Source organism: Schistocerca cancellata, chromosome 3 (assembly GCF_023864275.1).
Source record: "Schistocerca cancellata isolate TAMUIC-IGC-003103 chromosome 3, iqSchCanc2.1, whole genome shotgun sequence".
Classification (NCBI taxonomy): domain Eukaryota; kingdom Metazoa; phylum Arthropoda; class Insecta; order Orthoptera; family Acrididae; genus Schistocerca; species Schistocerca cancellata.
This window is the reverse complement of record NC_064628.1, coordinates 703,772,842-703,793,654: the sequence shown is the minus strand read 5'-3', so window position 1 is coordinate 703,793,654 and position 20,813 is coordinate 703,772,842. Positions and strand designations below refer to the sequence as shown.

Sequence of the window (20,813 nt, the reverse complement as noted above, 5' to 3'; positions counted from 1 at the left end):
GGATGGAATGTAACAATTCCAGCACTACACAGTTGTCATTTCACTGCCTCATCCAGTCTTTTAATTTCTTTTTATTTCTCTTACTTACCCCCTCCCCCCTCCGCACCTTCTCTCATGCCCTCCGTCTAAACTGCAACACTTCACTGTCTGCCACTCCCACCATACTATCCCTCCCCCTTCCTGTGCCAGCCTCCTCCTTACCCCCACCGAGTTGCCACTCCCATCATGCACTGGTGCTGCTGCTCGCAGTGTAGTTTCAGCTCTCTGAGACTGCGGACGCATGTGCAAGTTGCATTTGCGTGAGTGTGTGTGTGTGTGTGTGTGTGTACGTGTGTCTACTGCTGACAAAGGCCTTAATGGCTGAAAGCTATAATTGTGTGAATCTTTTTGTTGTGCCTATCGCGACTCACCATCTCTGCTATATTGTTTAAGAAATCTGGTATACCTCCATTACCATGTGTGTACATTAAGGAAACCATTTTATTCTTTAAAATAAATGTAGTAGGAAAGGACTGCAGACTGCATAAATACTGTGATATACATGATCACTTTACCAGACAAAACAGAAACTTACATATAACACAAATCAGCACAATTCTGTGCCAAAAAGGTACTTTTCACATGGGAGTAATCTTTATAACAAACTTCCTGAAAACATAAAAGCTATTGCTGAGGTCAATACCTTTGGAAAATCTCTAAAGTCATATTTATAGCATGACTGCTTTTACTCCATTGAAGAATATTTAAATTTATGAAATTTGTTATATAAATACTTATGTATAAAGTGTATTATTGTAACCTAAAATAAGTATGCCTAGAAATAACTTTCAGCTGTATACTTATAACTTGACTTGTCCAATTTATTATGCATAAGCTGCTTTGTAGACAACTGGACCAATAAATTCAATACAATACAATACCTAGAGCCATCTATCTGTTCCCATCTATGTCCTCCATGCTCACTGCTTTATGATTCCGGCAGGATATCGGTTGTAGTTGAGCATCAGCACTACTGAATGTGGTGGAATCATTGCCCATCGAGGCATCAGTAGAGTGGATGACCAACTTCCTGTGGGACTCTCAAAGTAGTGAGGACCGTGGACATGGACAGGGACTTTGGGTAGTTGGCAGTAAATGGGAATGTGGGTAGGCCAAGAGATATGTCGAGACAGTCTGCACAATTGCAATAAATACTGTGTGCAGTTGGCACAGTGCTTAATGCAGCTGAGTCCTGATGCAGCTGACATCAATAGTCCCTTCCCTTTCCTTTCTTCCCTCCACCTTCAATTTACATAATATGTATCACAGCTACAAATTCTGTGTGATGTCTGTTCTTTTGGACGTGTCTGAAAGAACAGGCATCATGCATTCATGTAATCTCCTAATTTTGTTCTCTCTTTGTCATGCTTTTCTATAATTTCTCAAATAAGAGTGAAATGATATTCTAGGATTAATAGTTTTTTTACTTACAGAATTTGTAAGTAACATGTGAATTTAGTACCAGTACACTTGTTTATCACGTGAAGACTAATTTTTTAAATAATTTTATGTTGATTCAAAAGCATTCTGCATCAAGTCACACTGTCTTGTCTATTGCTCCAACTGATTGATTGCAGTTCAATAAGTATTTTGATGACACCAAGTTGTTAAAAGTTTCTATTTTATTACTCTGCAGCTAGTTTCAACCTAACCATTCATCTTATAGCAGAACTTTAATGTTGGCAAAAGCATAAACCAATGTAACTTAATATTCCACGCATTTCTTATTAAAAGTATGCTGTTAATGCAGTTTGCTAATTTGAATTTACGTCTTTGGTATGCCAGTGCTGAACTTCTAATTTGGTCAGTTAAAATTCATATTATCTTCTTACAAGAATATATCTTTTACTGAAGCTGTGCCACATAATTTTAAGATGATTTTGGATTCAGTTTCTCAAGATTGCTTTGATAGTCCATTTTTCTTGCTGATACCATTTCAACAGTAAGACATGTGGACAATATACACATGTCTCTTCTTCTGCACCTATTCAGTGCCACTAGGATACTCATCAATCTAATTTCTGGATCTACTCTCTTCCACTTGTGTTCAAGTCCTGGGACCTGAGAGTTATGAGTATTTCTCCATCTTCAATACTGTGAAAGAAATCTCCTTTACTGCCAAGTTTTTTGCTTTCCATATTTTGAGAGGCATTGTGGATCAAAGCATGGAAAAAATATCCAGTCAACATGGGCTCTTAAATGCATACCTTAAGAGCTATGAGCACTTAAGGTATGCTTTTTAGAGCCAATGTTTACCAGGCAATTTTTTTCCTGTTTTGGTCCACACTAACCCATCCCAAAACATATAAAGCCAAGAGCTTGCAGTAGAAGAGATTTGTTTCACAATATCGAAGATGAAGAAGTGCTCATAGCTCTTAATGCATGCGTTTTAGACACCATGTTTACTACACTTTTTTGCTTTGAAAGATTGTTCCTGTCATATCACTAATACTGATCATTCCTCCCGAGACTCCATGTATTTGTATCTTTTTATAGCTATGTTGCCTTATTGCCTAGCTATGTTGCCTTATTGCTCTTCTATTATATCAGCCTCTTAGTATAATGCCTCATCTTTGAGCAATTGACTGCTTTCTGTTTTGTAATGCATTATTGTTATAATGCATTATTATCCTATGATCTTAATCTTGGCTATGAAATCACACATTTCAGATTCAGATATTGTGTCAATGTATATTATTATGCTCCTATAGGTCTGTGTTCTCTGTGTCCAGTTCTTCTCTTTCATAATTGCAACAGTTTGTACATACTGTCCTTCCTTCACTTCAAAACATAATTCCATATTTAGTGAATATACCATTTGCTGTAAGAGTAAATACCACTACAATAAAGGAAAATGAACAACTGGAAGTGAAAAGAACAAGCAAAAAGGTAAACAAACTTTATAACATTAAATGAATGAAATATCGTAAACCATTTGTAAAATCAAATAATATCTTACGTAAACATCCATCATGACCTTCAGATATCTTTGGCAGCCCCCAGTAGCCCGGTTCACAACGGTCACATTTCACACCACCAACTCCAGGTTTGCATTTACATTGCAGTGTATCTGGATCACATGCATCAGAGATAGAACCTACAAAAAGAGAAAAGCACAAACATTTACAATATACTCAACAAGAAGAAAAATTAAAAGATGTTGATGTTGATGAAGATGACGTGATGATATTTTGAAGGTGTGGAATGGCTTCAGTTTTTACGACTTTAAAATATTATTAGATGAGTGTTATTTACCTGTTACAAGTATCATTTTTAAATTAGTAAAAAATAGTTCATAGTAAAAAATAGTTCTACATTAAAATCATAAGAAGCATCCATATTTGAAACATGTAAGGCAAAAAAACAAAATAAACTGTTAAGACAGTACATGTACTAGCTGATCATTACACTAAAAATGGATGAGCTGGCTCCGTGCAACATAATAATGTCTGAAACATAAACATTTTGCACAGTACACTCCTTCTATCACCAGCTACAATACACAGCAGAACCTCACTTGTATTAACGATATAATTCCAGATCATCAAATGCACTGTTTTGAAATGAGGCATACATGTGTCACAAGGACCATGAACAAGTGAGGCTTTCAATGTGAGAATAAAAGCACATTCATCAGAAACTGAACTATACACAAAGATGTGTAAAGCCGTTTCATCCAGTCTAAGTGACCAAGAGGAGGAAAAACAGAAGTGGAATGCAAATCTTTTCACGGTGCCCAGCAGTTTTCCACTGACCTATGACCATGTCCAACAGTGAGTTTATGGTATTTAGGGAGTGCCACACTATTGAATTATATACCCCAGCAGGCACTTTTGCTATTAAATCAGCTTGCTTGTTTCCTTGGATTCTGATGTACCTTTGTGCCTGTCAGAATAACATCTACTTCCACATTTCTGTACACAGGCAAAGGATACTTGTATATTCTAGATCATTTTTTCCATTGTGTGAATCAGTCAAGGGGCCTGGAGGACAGAAAACGAATCACAACAAATGAGAAACGTCTCCCTTAGTCACGTCATCTTTCTCAGTGTGTACATTCCTTCACACTAAATGCTGTAAATTCATTTTTAATGATTATCCGTAAGGAATATTGGTAAAAACTCTCATCCAAGAGTAGACATGAAGTTAAAACATCAAGGCTAATTCTGGTAAAGTTGATTGACAGCAGACCAGATACTGAATATGAAAGTGTTAGATATTATATGCTGATAGTAAGGTAATATTATCCAGTTTTGTAGTTTCACTGTGATATGCTAGTTGACATATTAGCAGAAATAGAATCTGATGAAAACCTAACGGGAAATATAAGAGAACGGTAAAGTTGACTAACAGCAAGTCCAAAATAAATTCCATGAATGTTTATTTAACCCCTTCGAAATCAAAACACGTCTTTAACAGGGATCTGGACTGTTGCCACTTTTGTTTAACTGTGTGTTAAATAATAATACAAACAATAATAACAATAAGGGTAGAAGGAATAAAAGTTTCAGAACATTTAAAAAATTAAAGAACATTTAAAGATGAGACTAAGAGGAATAACATGGAAACATAATTTTTAGGTTTTGTAGAACCAGCAAGAACAAAAAATAATGTAATGAAAGTGTACCGTATTTACTCGAATCTAAGCCGCACTCGAATCTAAGCCGCACCTGAAAAATGAGACTCGAAATAAAGGAAAAAAATATTTCCCGAATCTAAGCCGCACCTGAAATTTGAGACTCGAAATTCAAGGGAAGAGAAAAGTTTTAGGCCGCACCTCCAAATCGAAACAAAGTTGGTCCATTGTAATATGAGACACAATTTAGGTCGAATGAATGATGATACACCTACAGTAGTTTGGTTCGAGTCGTAAGCTTAGCAGTTAAGCTTTACCAGGTAGCCCTTGATATGCGTCAGGCGCTACGTCCGTATTTATACGGGTACCCTTCCTTTTTCACGTGCTTCGTCTGGTTTGAATCGATTGCTTATTTTGCTTTGATCTGATAAGTGCCGTTTTTTTTGTTATAGGTGTTTACGTCACTCTAAGCTGAAAATGCATTACTGTACTGTGTCATGCAATGTTTGTCGCATTCTGTATGATAGTGCGTGTTTACCGCCTGTCGCCGCTCACGGCATGGATTGCTTTTGTGCGCGCTAACGCCGCTTACTATTGAAAAAAAAAAAAAAAAAAAAAAAAAAAAAAAAAAAAAAAAAAAAAAGAGAGAGAGAGAGAGAGAGAGAGAGAGAGAGAGAGAGAGAGAGAGAGAGAGAGACAGAGAGAGAGAGAGAGGAATCGTCTCATTAGCGAAACAATGGCAAGAGACTGCTATTTGTTGTTACTTACACTGCTGCTTTATTTGATAACCAACAAGAACCAAATAATAACTGCGTATGATAGAACATGTTCTGAACGAGAGTTAGGCGCAAATTTTTCTCCGTTTGAAAATCTTTGCGGCCGCTTATTTAGTACATCAAATTCTGCACAGAAATTAGTCATCTTACATTTAAAATCGAGTCAGTTGCTGTGCTTCATTTCTGACTATATCACTATTAGGCATAAGAATAATACGAATATAAACATGACACGATACGTATATTCTTCCGCGTTTGCTGTTGTTTCACTCTAGTTTCGTAGTTTATTAGGCATGCAGGATTTAAATGAGATAGCAGCAAACACGAAAGAATACATGGCAAAATGTTTATTTTCGTATTATTCTTATGGTGAAGGGAATACTGCATGTGATTCACATTTCATCGGGTTCCTATTAGCAACCATCTCTTCTCACAGGTAGGAAAAAACTCGGAACGTAGAGTTGGCCATATTGACAAACATCCCTAACAGTCTTGCCAGTCGGATTTTCGTAGTACATTGAAATTCTGCTACATTCGAAGATGAACAATACGGAATTTGTATTTACTTCGTTGGATAATGTAAGAAAATGCAGTGGCCGAAACAAGGGGCAGAGAAAAAAAGTTTTGGCGCCAGTATTTATCTTTGTGCCCACAAAGCATGCTTGTGTAGCGCTACATATATTCGACGGCAGAAGTTAGATGTGGCGGCACCTACCAACATTTTTTAGAACCTCTGCTTGCTTTGCACTCGATTCTAAGCCGCAGGCGGTTTTTTGGATTACAAAAACCGGAAAAAAAAGTGCGGCTTAGATTCGAGTAAATACGGTAGATCATGGTTCCAAACAAAGTCAGCACCACAAAATATAACAGTGCTTCAGAACATACTGCAACAATGAATGGGAGGTGCTGGCAAAGCCACACCCTCTCTCCCAGCTCCACAGCACTATCACAAGGATGCTGATATATAGCCAAGCAGAGGAAGGCTGCTCCAGTTTGTGACATCCAATCAAACAGAAAACATTGTCTACTTAGGACACATGTATTACTCATGTCTTAGAATGAACTATATTTCAGAACTTTGTGATCCTTATACTTGAAGAGAAGAGTTAATAAAAGTGCACATCAAGTGATGCTTTAACATTTAAAGACAGCTGTAAATAATCAGCACATTCATGTGGCAATGGATTGTATAAAGTTAAGTAAATATTTTTATCATTCTTGTAATAAAGTGCACTAATATTTCATAGGTTGTAGTTTTACTCCACTATATTCCATAGCAACCCACAGTTATATTTGACGATTGTAGTTCCATCAGGACATAACAGAAAGAATGTATTGAAAGAAATGGCAGAGCAGATATCTTTAGGGGAAAAAAAAGAAAAAATTGTATAATACCAAATGTCAAGGACAATACATCCCAATTAAACACCAGATAATAACAATAAGATGCATAAAAATCTTTACATCCCTTGGCAAATGGATTACAATCAATGGGTTCAATAAAGAAGCATTGAAAACAAGTGCCAGAAAAATGGAAACATGAAACATTTACAAAAAAATTGTTTGTTTTATACATGCCAAAAGTCATCATTAAAATTCTTCCAAAAACCATCATGTTTATATGAGAAATGTCCCTAGTGGAATTAGAATAAAAAGAAGAAAAGATCATACAAAATTTGCTGTGTCCAAACTATAAAAACTTGTTCTACTTTTAAAAAACTAGAAAAAATTACAGACATAATACACAAACAATAAGTCTACTTTTGTTGTTGTTGTGGTCTTCAGTCCTGAGACTGGTTTGATGCAGCTCTCCATGCTACTCTATCCTGTGCAAGCTTCTTCATCTCCCAGTATCTACTGCAACCTACATCCTTCTGAATCTGCTTAGTGTATTCATCTCTTGGTCTCCCTCTACGATTTTTACCCTCCACACTGCCCTACAATGCTAAATTTGTGATCCCTTGATGCCTCAAAACATGTCCTACCAAACGATCCCTTCTTCTAGTCAAGTTGTGCCACAAACTTCTCTTCTCCCCAATCCTATTCAATACCTGCTCATTAGTTACGTGATCTACCCACCTTATCTTCAGCATTCTTCTGTAGCACCACATTTCGAAAGCTTCTATTCTCTTCTTGTCCAAACTAGTTATCATCCATGTTTCACTTCCATACATGGCTACACTCCATACAAATACTTTCAGAAACGACTTCCTGACACTTAAATCTATACTCGATGTTAACAAAGTTCTCTTTTTCAGAAACGCTTTCCTTGCCATTGCCAGTCTACATTTTATATCCTCTCTACTTCGACCATCATCGGTTATTTTACTCCCTAAATAGCAAAACTCCTTTACTACTTTAAGTGTCTCATTTCCTAATCTAATTCCCTCAGCATCACCCGACTTAATTTGACTACATTCCATTATCCTCGTTTTGCTTTTGTTGATGTTCATCTTATATCCTCCTTTCAAGACACTGTCCATTCCGTTCAACTGCTCTTCCAAGTCCTTTGCTGTCTCTGACAGAATTACAATGTCATCGGCGAACCTCAAAGTTTTTACTTCTTCTCCATGAATTTTAATACCTACTCCGAATTTTTCTTTTGTTTCCTTTACTGCTTGCTCAATATACAGATTGAATAACATCGGGGAGAGGCTACAACCCTGTCTTACTCCTTTCCCAACCACTGCTTCCCTTTCATGCCCCTTGACTCTTATAACTGCCATCTGGTTTCTGTACAAACTGTAAATAGCCTTTCGCTCCCTGTATTTTACCCCTGCCACGTTCAGAATTTGAAAGAGAGTATTCCAGTCAACATTGTCAAAAGCTTTCTCTAAGTCTACAAATGCTAGAAACGTAGGTTTGCCTTTTCTTAATCTTTCTTCTAAGATAAGTCGTAAGGTCAGTATTGCCTCACGTGTTCCAACATTTCTACGGAATCCAAACTGATCTTCCCCGAGGTCGGCTTCTACTAGTTTTTCCATTCGTCTGTAAAGAACTCGCGTTAGTATTTTGCAGCTGTGACTTATTAAACTGATAGTTCGGTAATTTTCACATCTGTCAACACCTGCTTTCTTTGGGATTGGTATTATTATATTCTTCTTGAAGTCTGAGGGTATTTCGCCTGTCTCATACATCGTGCTCACCAGATGGTAGAGTTTTTTCATGAATGGCTCTCCCGAGGCCATCAGTAGTTCAAATGGAATGTTGTCTACTCCTGGGGCCTTGTTTCGACTCAGGTCTTTCAGTGCTCTGTCAAACTCTTCACGCAATATCTTATCTCCCATTTCGTCTTCATCTACATCCTCTTCCATTTCCATAATATTGTCCTCAAGTACATCGCCCTTGTATAAACCCTCTATATACTCCTTCCACCTTTCTGCCTTCCCTTCTTTGCTTAGAACTGGGTTGCCATCTGAGCTCTTGATATTCATACAAGTGGTTCTCTTCTCTCCAAAGGTCTCTTTAATTTTCCTGTAGGCAGTATCTATCTTACCCCTAGTGAGACAAGCCTCTACATCCTTACATTTGTCCTCTAGCCATCCCTGCTTAGCCATTTTGCACTTCCTGTCGATATCATTTTTGAGACGTTTGTATTCCTTTTTGCCTGCTTCATTTACTGCATTTTTATATTTTCTCCTTTCATCAATTAAATTCAATATTTCTTCTGTTACCCAAGGATTTCTATTAGCCCTCGTCTTTTTACCTACTAGATCCTCTGCTGCCTTCACTACTTCATCCCTCAGAGCTACCCATTCTTCTTCTACTGTATTTCTTTCCCCCATTCCTGTCAATTGTTCCCTTATGCTCTCCCTGAAACTCTCTACAACCTCTGGTTCTTTCAGTTTATCCAGGTCCCATCTCCTTAAATTCCCACCTTTTTGCAGTTTCTTCAGTTTCAATCTGCAGTTCATAACCAATAGATTGTGGTCAGAATCCACATCTGCCGCAGGAAATGTCTTACAATTTAAAACCTGGTTCCTAAATCTCTGTCTTACCATTATATAATCTATCTGATACCTTTTAGTATCTCCAGGATTCTTCCAGGTATACAACCTTCTTTTATGGTTCTTGAACCAAGTGTTGGCTATGATTAAGTTATGCTCTGTGCAAAATTCTACAAGGCGGCTTCCTCTTTCATTCCTTCCCCCCAATCCATATTCACCTACTATGTTTCCTTCTCTCCCTTTTCCTACTGACGAATTCCAGTCACCCATGACTATTAAATTTTCGTCTCCCTTCACTACCTGAATAATTTCTTTTATCTCGTCATACATTTCATCTATTTCTTCATCATCTGCAGAGGTAGTTGGCATATAAACTTGTACTACTGTAGTAGGCATGGGCTTTGTGTCTATCTTGGCCACAATAATGCGTTCACTATGCTGTTTGTAGTAGCTAACCCGCACTCCTATTTTTTTATTCATTATTAAACCTACTCCTGCATTACCCCTACTTGATTTTGTATTTATAACCCTGAAATTACCTGACCAAAAGTCTTGTTCCTCCTGCCACCGAACTTCACTCATTCCCACTATATCTAACTTTAACCTATCCATTTCCCTTTTTAAATTTTCTAACCTACCTGCCCGATTAAGGGATCTGACATTCCACGCTCCGATCCGTAGGACGCCAGTTTTCTTTCTCCTGATAACGACGTCCTCCTGAGTAGTCCCCGCCCGGAGATCCGAATGGGGGACTATTTTACCTCCGGAATATTTTACCCAAGAGGACGCCATCATCATTTAATCATACAATAGAGCTGCATGTCCTCGGGAAAAATTACGGCCGTAGTTTCCCCTTGCTTTCAGCCATTCGCAGCACCAGCACAGCAAGGCCGTTTTGGTTAATGTTACAAGGCCAGATCAGTCAATCATCCAGACTGTTGCCCCTGCAACTACTGAAAAGGCTGCTGCCCCTCTTCAAGAACCACATGTTTGTCTGGCCTCTCAACAGATACCCCTCCGTTGTGGTTGCACCTACGGTACGGCCATCTGTATCGCTGAGGCACGCAAGCCTCCCCACCAGCGGCAAGGTCCATGGTTCATGGGGGGAGTCTACTTTTATGATCATATAAAAAGAATGAATGACCCCAAATGGATGAAATGCCTCTTCAACATCTCTGACTTAAAACACAAAAACATACATGGCTGTCTACAGACATAGATGAAATGAACATAAAAAAACCTGTTAGCTTAGTGTGTTTCGTCAGTGGTCAAGCAATGAAATAAAGAAAAATAATACTGATACACATCATGTATCATGTATATTTTAATAGAAACAATTTGAACCATTGTTACAACTATTGTGACAATTTATACATGGTTCATGAAATAATACTCTATACATGTTACCTCTGATAAAGAATCTGGTGTAGCTGGAGAGCCTATTTAATGGTAAATAAATATTTCAAAACATAGAATAGCCACTAGTCTCTACCTGGGCTATCTTATATTTATGCCACAGTTCCAAGGTTAATATGTACGATATTTAATGATAGAATGCTGAAAACTAATGCCTCCAAATTCTTTATGTGAAAACTCTAAGCTTTTTAAAGAAAACAAACATCATTAACATTCTAAATCCTTATTATTTATGTCTACCAATTTGCAGCCCTCTGCCACAAGAGGGCTCCAAATTATAGCATGGAACATGGCAGTGTGTAACATGACTATATTAGTGTGGAAGAAATTGCATACTGTGCAATCAAGTTTCAAATTCAAAGAGTTCATCCACACATGGAGCACCCTCTCCTTCAGCATGATAATGTCAGACCACACACAGGCACTGCAACACTTGCAACAATCCAATGCCTTTGGTTCACTATCATTACTCATCCTCCACACAGTCTTGATTTTGCCCCATCTAATCTTCATATGTTTCTAAAACTTAGAGAACACCTTGAAGGATTTCACCCTAATAGTGTTGAAGTGGTGCTACCAGAGATGAGGTTGTGAGTCCATCAACAAAGTTTTCAAACACTGCACAGTGATGGTATCAACAAACTGGTCTCTCAGTGGAAACAATGTGTTAATCTCTAGGGTGACTACCTTGAGAAATAAGTAATAATATCAGGAAAAGGATAGTTGCTACTCACCATATAGTGGAGATGCTGAGCCATAGATAACCACAACAAAAAGACTGTCAGAAAATGAGCTTTTGGCCACATGGATTTTGTCAGAAATAGAAAAACACACACACACACACACACACACACACACACACACACACACATAAATGCTACTCACACACACATGATCACAGTCTCTGGGTGCTGAGACCACACAGACTGGGCAGTCATGTGTGTGTGTGTGTGTGTGTGTGTGTGTGTGTGTGTGTGTGAGTGTGTGTGGGTGTGTATGTTCTATCCCCAACGAACGCCTTGTTTGCCAAAAGCACATATTCTGACAGTCTTTTTGTTGTGCCTACCTGCGACTCAGCATCTACGCAATATGGTGAATAGCAATTATCCTTTTTATAACATTGTTACACTCCATCCTGGATTTTCCATTGAGAAATAAATATGTAGAAATGAGGAACAATGATGTAGAATGCCAGTAACATTTGTTTTATTTAAAAAATTTTAATAGTTTTCACATAAAAGATTTGACGGCAATACTTCTCAGCAAAACTTCATAAAATAATGTTGGGAAAGAAAGGACAGAATGTAAGTGCTTCTTCTCCATGAAGGAGCTGTGCAATGCTACCTGAGATAGTCTATTAAAGGCACCTCTGCAGTTTCCTGAAAATCCTTCTAATGGTCACCCAAACAACAGAAGACTTCCTGAAATTGTGTTGATGTTTAGGAGCTCACAATGAAATATTTTCTAGTTCTCTTTACCAGTACATCATTTATATTTTGCTTTGGTCGACTAAAAGGCTGTGATGATCTGTGCAGTTCACCTGCATTTAGCTTTTACAGTACTACACTCATGTTTCTGATACACACGTGCCAGTTTATACTCTGCCAGGATCAGGCTGCATTCATTATTGGCCTGAAAAGTCTTTAACTGAAGTCATCAACTACTATCTCCAGAGCAGCATCTACAAATATGGCAGAGAATTACAAGAGACTGGTGCTGGAGAAAATTCTGTGATAGTGCTGAAATTGCTACTTTGTACTGTGCATTACATTCATAATAGACAGAGCTTCTGATAACAATAGGTATACTCTAGATATCAGTTTATGAGGAAGGTGCTAACAGAACATAATGCAACATAACATTCATTAAACTCTCAATCTAGGAAAACTGAATGGGAAGGTGTGATGAGGTTGTAGAGCACTTCCTGATGTATGGCATCATGAGGTAACAGACAGGGGAAACGTCATTCTCCTATTATCCATGTGCATGACCAAGCAATTACAAGTTAACCAATCATGAGACAAAGAGTGGTATTGCTGGCAAGCAGTGTAGGGTCACTATACTCTGTGGGTAAAATTATCAGGGTCTAATGTGCCAGAAATAAATATGTTATAATCAGACACTTCCTAAGCAACTTCACACTTAGGAACATAGTGAAACATTCTATTTCCACCAGGAAAGTGTTATTTGATAGTTGCTTTATTGCTTCTGAATATAGAAATCCCATTTCCCTGCTTAACAATTACAAACACATTCAGGAGAGGAGAACTGTTCTGTTACTATCAGCGAAGAAATTTTTTATTACTAGTTTCCCACAGGACTAGCTATTCAAGCTCTCTTTGTTGCTTGGATGTTAATATTCCCTGGCAATCTGACCACAACTGTGATCCAGGTGGTTAAGCCATAATCTGTGCTTCCTAAAATGCACAGTATTTCTGTGTAATGCCACACAGATTTCATTTCTTCACTGCTTATGTTGTCCTTTCATGTGGAGAGCAACTCTTCCCCCTTCCCCATACTCTATCAGTTACTTTTAGTTTCTAAACCACTACATGAAATAATGTTTTATTTTCTTATTAAAATTAGCTAATGAGACAATTTTTGTGAAAACAGTGAATATTAAAACATTTCTTAAATAAAAGTTTATTGTGCTATAAAATAACACACAGTGCCTCTTTGATCCAGTTTAAGTAACTACACTGAAGCACCAAAGAAACTGGTTTAGGCATGTGTATTCAAATACATAGATAAGTAAACAGGAAGAATACGGCACTGTGGTTGGCAATGCCTATATTAGACAACAAGTGTCAGTCGTTAGATTGGTTACTGCTACTACAATGGCACATTATCAAGATTTAAGTGAGGTTGAATGTGGTGTTATAGTTGGCACATGAGTTATGGGACACAGCATCTCGGAGGTAGCGATGGAGTGGGGATTTTCCCGTATGACCGTTTCACGAGTGTACCGTGAATATCTGGAATCTGGTAAAACATCAAATCTCTGACATTGTTGCAGCCAGAAAAAGATCCTGCAAGAACAGGAACAACAATGACTGAAGAGAATTGTTCAACATGACAGAAGTCCAGCTCTTCTGCAAATTGCTATAGATTTCAAAGGTGGGCCATCAACAAGTGTCCGGGTGTAAACCATTCAATGAAACATCATCAATATTGGCTTTTGGAGCCAAAGGTCCACTTGTTTACCATTGATGACTGCATGACACAAAGCTTTACACCTTGCCTGGCCTGTCAACACTGACATTGGACTGTTAATGACTGAACACATGTTGCCTGGTCAGACGAGTCTCATTTCAAATTGTATCAAGCAGGTGGACATGTATGGGTATGGAGACAACCTCATGAATCCATGGGTCCTGCATTTCAGTAGGGGACTGTTCAAGCTGGTGGAAGCTCTGTAATGGTATGCGACATGTGCAGTTGGCTGATAAGTCTAGATACAATTCTGACAGGTGACGTATGTAAGCATCTTATCTGATCACCTGCATCCATTCATGTCCATTATGTGTTCCAACGGACTTAGGCAATTCCAGCAGGACAATGCAACACCCCACATGTTCATATTTGCTACAGAGTGGCTCCAGTAACACTCTTCTGGGTTTAAACACTTCCGCTGTCCACCAAACTCCCCAGACATGACCATTATTGAGCATATCTGTGATGCCTTGCAATGTGCTGTTCAGAAGAGATCTCCACGCCCTCACACTCTTATGGATTTATGGACAGCCCTGCAGGATTCATGGTGTCAGTTCCCTCCAGCACTACTTCAAGTCCATGCCATGTTGTGTTGAGGCACTTCTGCGTGCTCACGGGAACCCTACACTGTACTAGGCAGGTGTACCAGTTTCTTTGGCTCTTCACTGTATATTACACATTGTCATTTAATCAATATATTAACATCATATATTTCATTGTAACTAAATCACACTCACCCAGTTTGTTGCATCCACAAAGTGAGGGGCAACCAGCATTTCCCTCTCCTTGGATAGGAGTTTTTCCATCAGGACAACAACCAAGAAATGTTGCTTGACATGGACTGGCCTCAACAGCTGACAGAAATTTTATTAAGATATACTGCATGTATTTTGTAAACAATAATGAAAATCAATTGCATTTACACACATTCCATGTATGCATTATCTGAAAAAAAAAACCTTAGTTCATTATTTGTTTCATACTGGTAATGTCCTTTTATCACAGGGTATGAGACAAAGCTCTGCAAAGAACTGCCCCCATTTTGTCCTCCCCCCCCCTTTCCAACCTCCCAAAACCCATAAGTGTGGAATACTGTGGAGCTATTAAATAAGTCAAACTGATGACTAAAAAATACTATAATTCTATGCTTGTTACTACCATCATTTAAATGTAATTTTCAGTTCCATTTCTTTTCATTCTTACATTTTTGCAAAAACTTATTACTTATACAAAATCCAGCACACACATATATCTATACTCCGCAAAACTCTGTGAAGTGTACCCTGTTGTAGAACATATTACGGTTTCTTCTCAGTCCAATTGTATATGGAGTGGGAGAAGAATGATTGTTTAATTGCCTCTGTGTGTACTTAAATTAGTCTAGTCTTTTCAGTCCTTGTGTGAGAGATATGTGGGCACTGTAATACATTCCTAGATTTCTCACTTAGTAGTGTTTCTTGGAACTTCATAAAGATGAGCGATGCGGATAAGGAGGAGGCATGCAGTGGGGAGAGGGAGGGATATCAGGGTAGGAGTGGGTGAAGATGTCTGTGCTGCATTTGGGTACTTGCAGGGACATGGTGGGGACAGGCTAGAACTGCTAGGTAGATATGTAATAGGGAGAGTTCCCACCTGATGACAGTGGGAAGGATCCAGATGGCACAGCCTGTGAAACAGTCATTATATTGAAGCACATCTACTTGGGTGGCATGTTCACAAACTATATGGTCTAGCTGTCTCTTGGCCACAGTTTGGCAGCAACCATTCATACCCAAAGATAACTTGTTAGTAGTTATGCCCACATAGAATGCAGCGCAGTGATTGCAGCTATTTGTTGGCATGCATCTACAAGTGTCTACCAGTGCAGCTGTTTCTGTATCTCGGTGATGCTGTCCCAGGGTCTAAGAAACCCAGCAACCATTCATGCTGGTATTCTTTGTATATCCTGTTAGACCTATTCTGTATAGGCCACACATGTGTGAGAAATATTCTAGGATGAGTGGCATGAGTGTTTTATAAGAACTCTCCTTTGTAGACAGACTGAATTTTCCTTGTCTCCTGTCAATAAACTGAAGACTTCACCTTCTTTATTTATGATTAAGTCTAGTTGACTGATTCCAATTGTGTCTCATTGCTACTGTAACCAAAGGTTACTACATTTCTGCAGTGTTTGAAGTGCACAATTTTCCATTTCTGAACATTTTGTTTGATATGATTGTTCTTTCATTAATAAGCATTTGTGCTCAGAATATATTTTAAGATTCTATAACCTATGGATGTCAAAGACACTGGAGGTAGTTACAACAGTGTAGAAAGAATACATTGCTACTCACTGCATACAGGAGGCACAGACAGGCACAATAAAAAAGAATACTAGAAATATTTAAACTTTTGGATGAAGCTTTTGGATGAAGACCTTTCTCAGAAGCAGAGCTCTCACACATTCACACAAAAAACAACTCAAACATACATGGCCACTGTCTCTGGGTGCTAAGACTCAACTGCGAGTGTGTCTGACATGGACAGTGATCAACTGTGTGGGTGATGTGGATAAGGAGGTGTGCAGTGGGAGGGTGAGGGATAGGGTGGGGGGATGAGATCCTATTGCTGCCTGTGGGAGCATGAAGGGGCATGGTGGGGACAAGTTAGGGCTGCTACACAGATATGTTATAGGGTGAATTCCCACCTACGTAGTTCAGAAAAGCTGGTGTTGGTGAGAAGAATTCAGATACTACAAACTGTGAAACAGCCATTATATTGAAGTACATCTATCTGGGTGGCATCTTCAGAAACTGTATGGTCCAGCTGCCTCTTGGCCACAGTTGACAGTGGCCATTCATGCACATAGACAGCTTGCTAGTAGTTAAGCCCACAGATAATCCTGCACAGTCATTGCAGCTAAATGAATCTTAACTGTGCAGGTTGGTACTCCAGCTACAACATATCCTTCATTCTGACAACCACCCTATCCTCAGCTTTTGTTAGTCCCTGTCCTCCACCGGCCTAGTCCCTTACCAGCTCCCACTAAAATACATGCATGCCTTCTAGCACACCAATGCACCTACAAGTCATTTCCTCTTCTCTGCTTCTCTCCCCTTCCTCCTTCCCCTCAGCAACCAATGCTGTACCTAGCAGCCCTGTTCTGTCCCACCTCACCCCTGCATGCTCCCACGGGCAGCACTAGCTTCTTCTCTCACACCTACTGTGCTATCCCTCCCCCTCCTTGCCACATGCCTCTTTCTTATCCCCACCAACCGCCCCAACAGACTGTTGCTCATGTCAGACGTTGTTTCAGTCAGACCTTAGCACCCAGGGACATAAGTCATGTTGTGTGAATGGTGAGAGTTCTGTTTCTGAGGAAGCACTTTGTCTGATAGCTTAAATATTTCTAGTATTATTTTTCATTATGCCAGGCTGCACCTCAATGCCTCTTCTATGTGGTGAGTGCAATTTATTCTTTACATATAATTATTATTCCATCCTGGACTTTCCATTGGATAGTAATTATGTGGATCACAGCTCTTACCATTGTTCTACACATGTGACCTGCGCTTTCTTCAACTACTGGTCAAGTTATTTGTTGGCGTGATCTACCATATATTATGTTTAAAAGAGGGGTAGCTCAATCACAAATTCTGTAGAGATAGGGATTCTATTAGGCACAGGGCCTGGTTCAGTTTCAGCGATATCCACTGTTTCTCAACACCATTGAAACTAATATCTTTATCAGTCATCCTTGCAATGGTATGAGAATTAACTTGCAGCACACTCCTGTATCTAGTTTAGTGACACATGAAAAAGAAATTCAGCATCTCTACTTTTGCTTTGTGAACTTCAGTTTCAGTACCTGTATCATCAGCAAGTGTCTGGACACTAACTTTTTTGCACTGACACCCAGTAAACATACATTCTGCTACAGGAGGCATTAAAAGCATCATGAACTCCCATTTCACGGCATGTTTCCTTTAGCATCTCTCTATCTATAACTGGAAGCTTTGTTTTACATCTGTTGTGCGGTATTTGCAGTTTCTTTAGAGGGACTGCATATGATGGAGCAATGACAACATCCCCCCCCCCCTCCTCCTTTGCCCTCCAACTCAAAAAAGTCACAAACTGTTCTGCTAGTTACATATCTATTGACTGAAAAATAGTAATGATAAAGACAGCCTCTGTTACTCATGTGTTGTTAAAGTAAATAACTGTAAAGGTCTCTCTGTGTGATCAAGAATATAAAACTGTGTTCCAGTTCCATAAAGCGATCAAAATCTCTTGATGCACTTAGCATCAGAAGATGAGATAATTAAGATGTTGCAACATGGTAGGAATGCTCCATTAGGGAGAATCAGAGAGTTAGAGCAAAAACTAAATAAACATTTAACCAGTGAAAAGTCATGTACGAGGCATTTCCAGAAAGTAAGTACCATTCTGTTCTACCACCACCACAGCACAATCATTGCTGCTCCACAGATTGCACTCATCTCTCTGGTTCATTGTCTTTACACAGACACCATTACAGCAGGATTGTGTTGTATTTACATTTGTAGTGATCGTTCAAAATATTTAAGACAATCTCTGAGCCTGTCAACTTTTAAGTACACTGTAATAAAGTTTTTGAATGCAAAGAATGCTAAGCCAGCTGAAATTCATCATCAAGTTTTAGGATTTATGGTGAAAATGTAACGACTGATGGAGTGGTGAGGAAGTGGGTGAGACAGTTCAATGATGGATGAATCAACGTTTATGATTAAACATGGACTGGGCAGCCTTCTGCAGTGTGGTTTTGTTGACAGAGTGAATGAGAAAATTCATGAAAACAGATGGTTGACAATAAACATGCTTTGTGATGAGTTCCCACAAATTTAAAAAACTGTTTTGCATGCAATTGCCACAAATTGCTTAAAAATTTGCAAATTGTATTCCTGCTGGGTTCTGAAAATGCTTACAGATTTTCACGAAATGAAGTGTGGCAGTGCTTTGACATTTCTTAACCAATAAACTGATGATGGAGATGAATTCTCAAACAGAATTGCGACTGGTAATGAAACTTGGGTTTGTGATGTCACTTCAGAATCAAAACAAGTCAGTGATGGGGCATTCATGAACCCCAAAAAACAAGAATTATAAACAACACTGGAAAGACAAAAAAATCATGTGCGCTGTGTTCTGGGACAGACAGAGCATTCTGATCTTTGTGTTTCTTCACAGAGGTGAAGCCACCAGCGTGGTATGATACTTTGGAACATTGTGAAAACTTTGGGACGCAGTCAAAAACAAAAGGTGTGGAGTGCTCAGTTGAGGCAGTGTATTGCTTCATGATAACGCATGTCCTCAGTCTGCTGGTGTCACTCAAAATCTTATTCAGCAATTTGGGTGGGAGCAGTTCGATCACCCACCGTACCACTCTGATCTTGCACTTTCTGACTATCACTTATTCTTGAACTTGAAGTATCATTTTGGAGGTAGCACTTTGACAGCTAGGCCAACACAAAAATGATGTTCAACAGTGGCTGTCTTCACTGGTGGCAGCTTTCTATGACAAGGGCATACAAAATTGGTTTCCCACTATGACAAATGTCTGAACAATGGTGACAGACATGTACAAAAATAGTTTAAAAAATACTCTTTCCTGTAAAAACAAATTTTACATTGAAAAAAATGTTTTATGAGTTTTTTTCCCAAAAAAGTATTTGCTTTTGGGATAGGCCTTGTACATTAGAAAGGGTATCCAATTCATGTAATTTAAAATCACCACTGATGACAAACTTGTGTTATATGCACCCTGTTCTCTGGTGCCAGCTAGCAAAATGGCAGCACAACATGTAAGTGTAATTAAAGACATTGATTACATGCCAACCAGTGAAAATGAAATAGCACAAGAAACTGTGGTTAAAGATGCCTGCAGTGTTCTGGAAGATAAAGCATCTAATTATAGGAGAAGTTGCAAGTCAAGAAATACAGCACTGAAACAGGAGTTGTAATAGTGAGTAACAATCATGGCAGGAGTGTAGAAACATACCGGAGAAAAAAAGTGAATCAAATAAGGCATTCAAAGTCTTATTTAACCAAATGCTGCTCTCATGGAAGTTTTTCATGAAGACTCACATAAAAATAATTTTAAGAACAATGATAACGTCTTACCAAGTGGTCTCCATCTGAGTAAATAGATATATGTAATTTTACATTCAATAATTAAAAGATGTGACAAACGACATATGAACAAAAAGGTTAATATGGTTAACCATAATGTAGTGAAAACAGTGAACTGTTCAGAATCATGCATCAAAAGCAGAATATCCACAAATTTTGAAATGGGAAGACTACCATGTGATAAATTAACATGCCACTGTTTTCACTTTAACAGAAAAGGGAAAGAACCAGTATACAATACATTCTCTTCATTAATTAAAATTAGCTACTGTAAAAAGCAGGTGAATTCATCTTTAAACCAAGAATTTTTATCTTATTTTATTTTGTTTCATTTTAAGATACAGAGAGAGAGAGAGAGAGAGAGGATGGAAGCGAGTGAAGTACCCATACCTAAACTGAAACAAATGCTGCTCAACAAGTGGGTTATCATTAGAAACACCACAAAACAAGAAACACAGACCCCAGATAAGGTTAGAGTGGTATTCCTTTATTATGTTTTACTGAGCACCAGTTGAATAAAGGCTTGTTAGAACTGATACACCTCCATCAGTTCAAATTGGTGGACAAATATTGCAGAGAAATCCTCATTCATAATGGTAGCTGTATATATGGCTGAGAAAATATAAAATTTGGTAATATAACCAAATATGACAGCTTATCTGGAGAAAGAGACATCACACTTCAACAGCAGAACTCCCA

The 20,813-nt window shown here is 38.5% G+C and overlaps 1 protein-coding gene across 1 annotated transcript in view; it reads right to left on the bottom strand.

Annotated features, from left to right (window-relative positions):
* The window catches only part of LOC126176521 (agrin-like), a 366,518-nt gene that overhangs the window by 159,144 nt on the left and 186,561 nt on the right, over positions 1 to 20,813 (bottom strand). Inside the window, exons 11-12 of the mRNA XM_049923677.1 lie at positions 14,705 to 14,821; positions 2,999 to 3,136 (exon numbers count right to left, since the gene is read on the bottom strand). Of these exons, the coding sequence (XP_049779634.1) occupies positions 2,999 to 3,136; positions 14,705 to 14,821 (255 nt within the window). The remainder of the gene's footprint in view (positions 1 to 2,998; positions 3,137 to 14,704; positions 14,822 to 20,813) is intronic.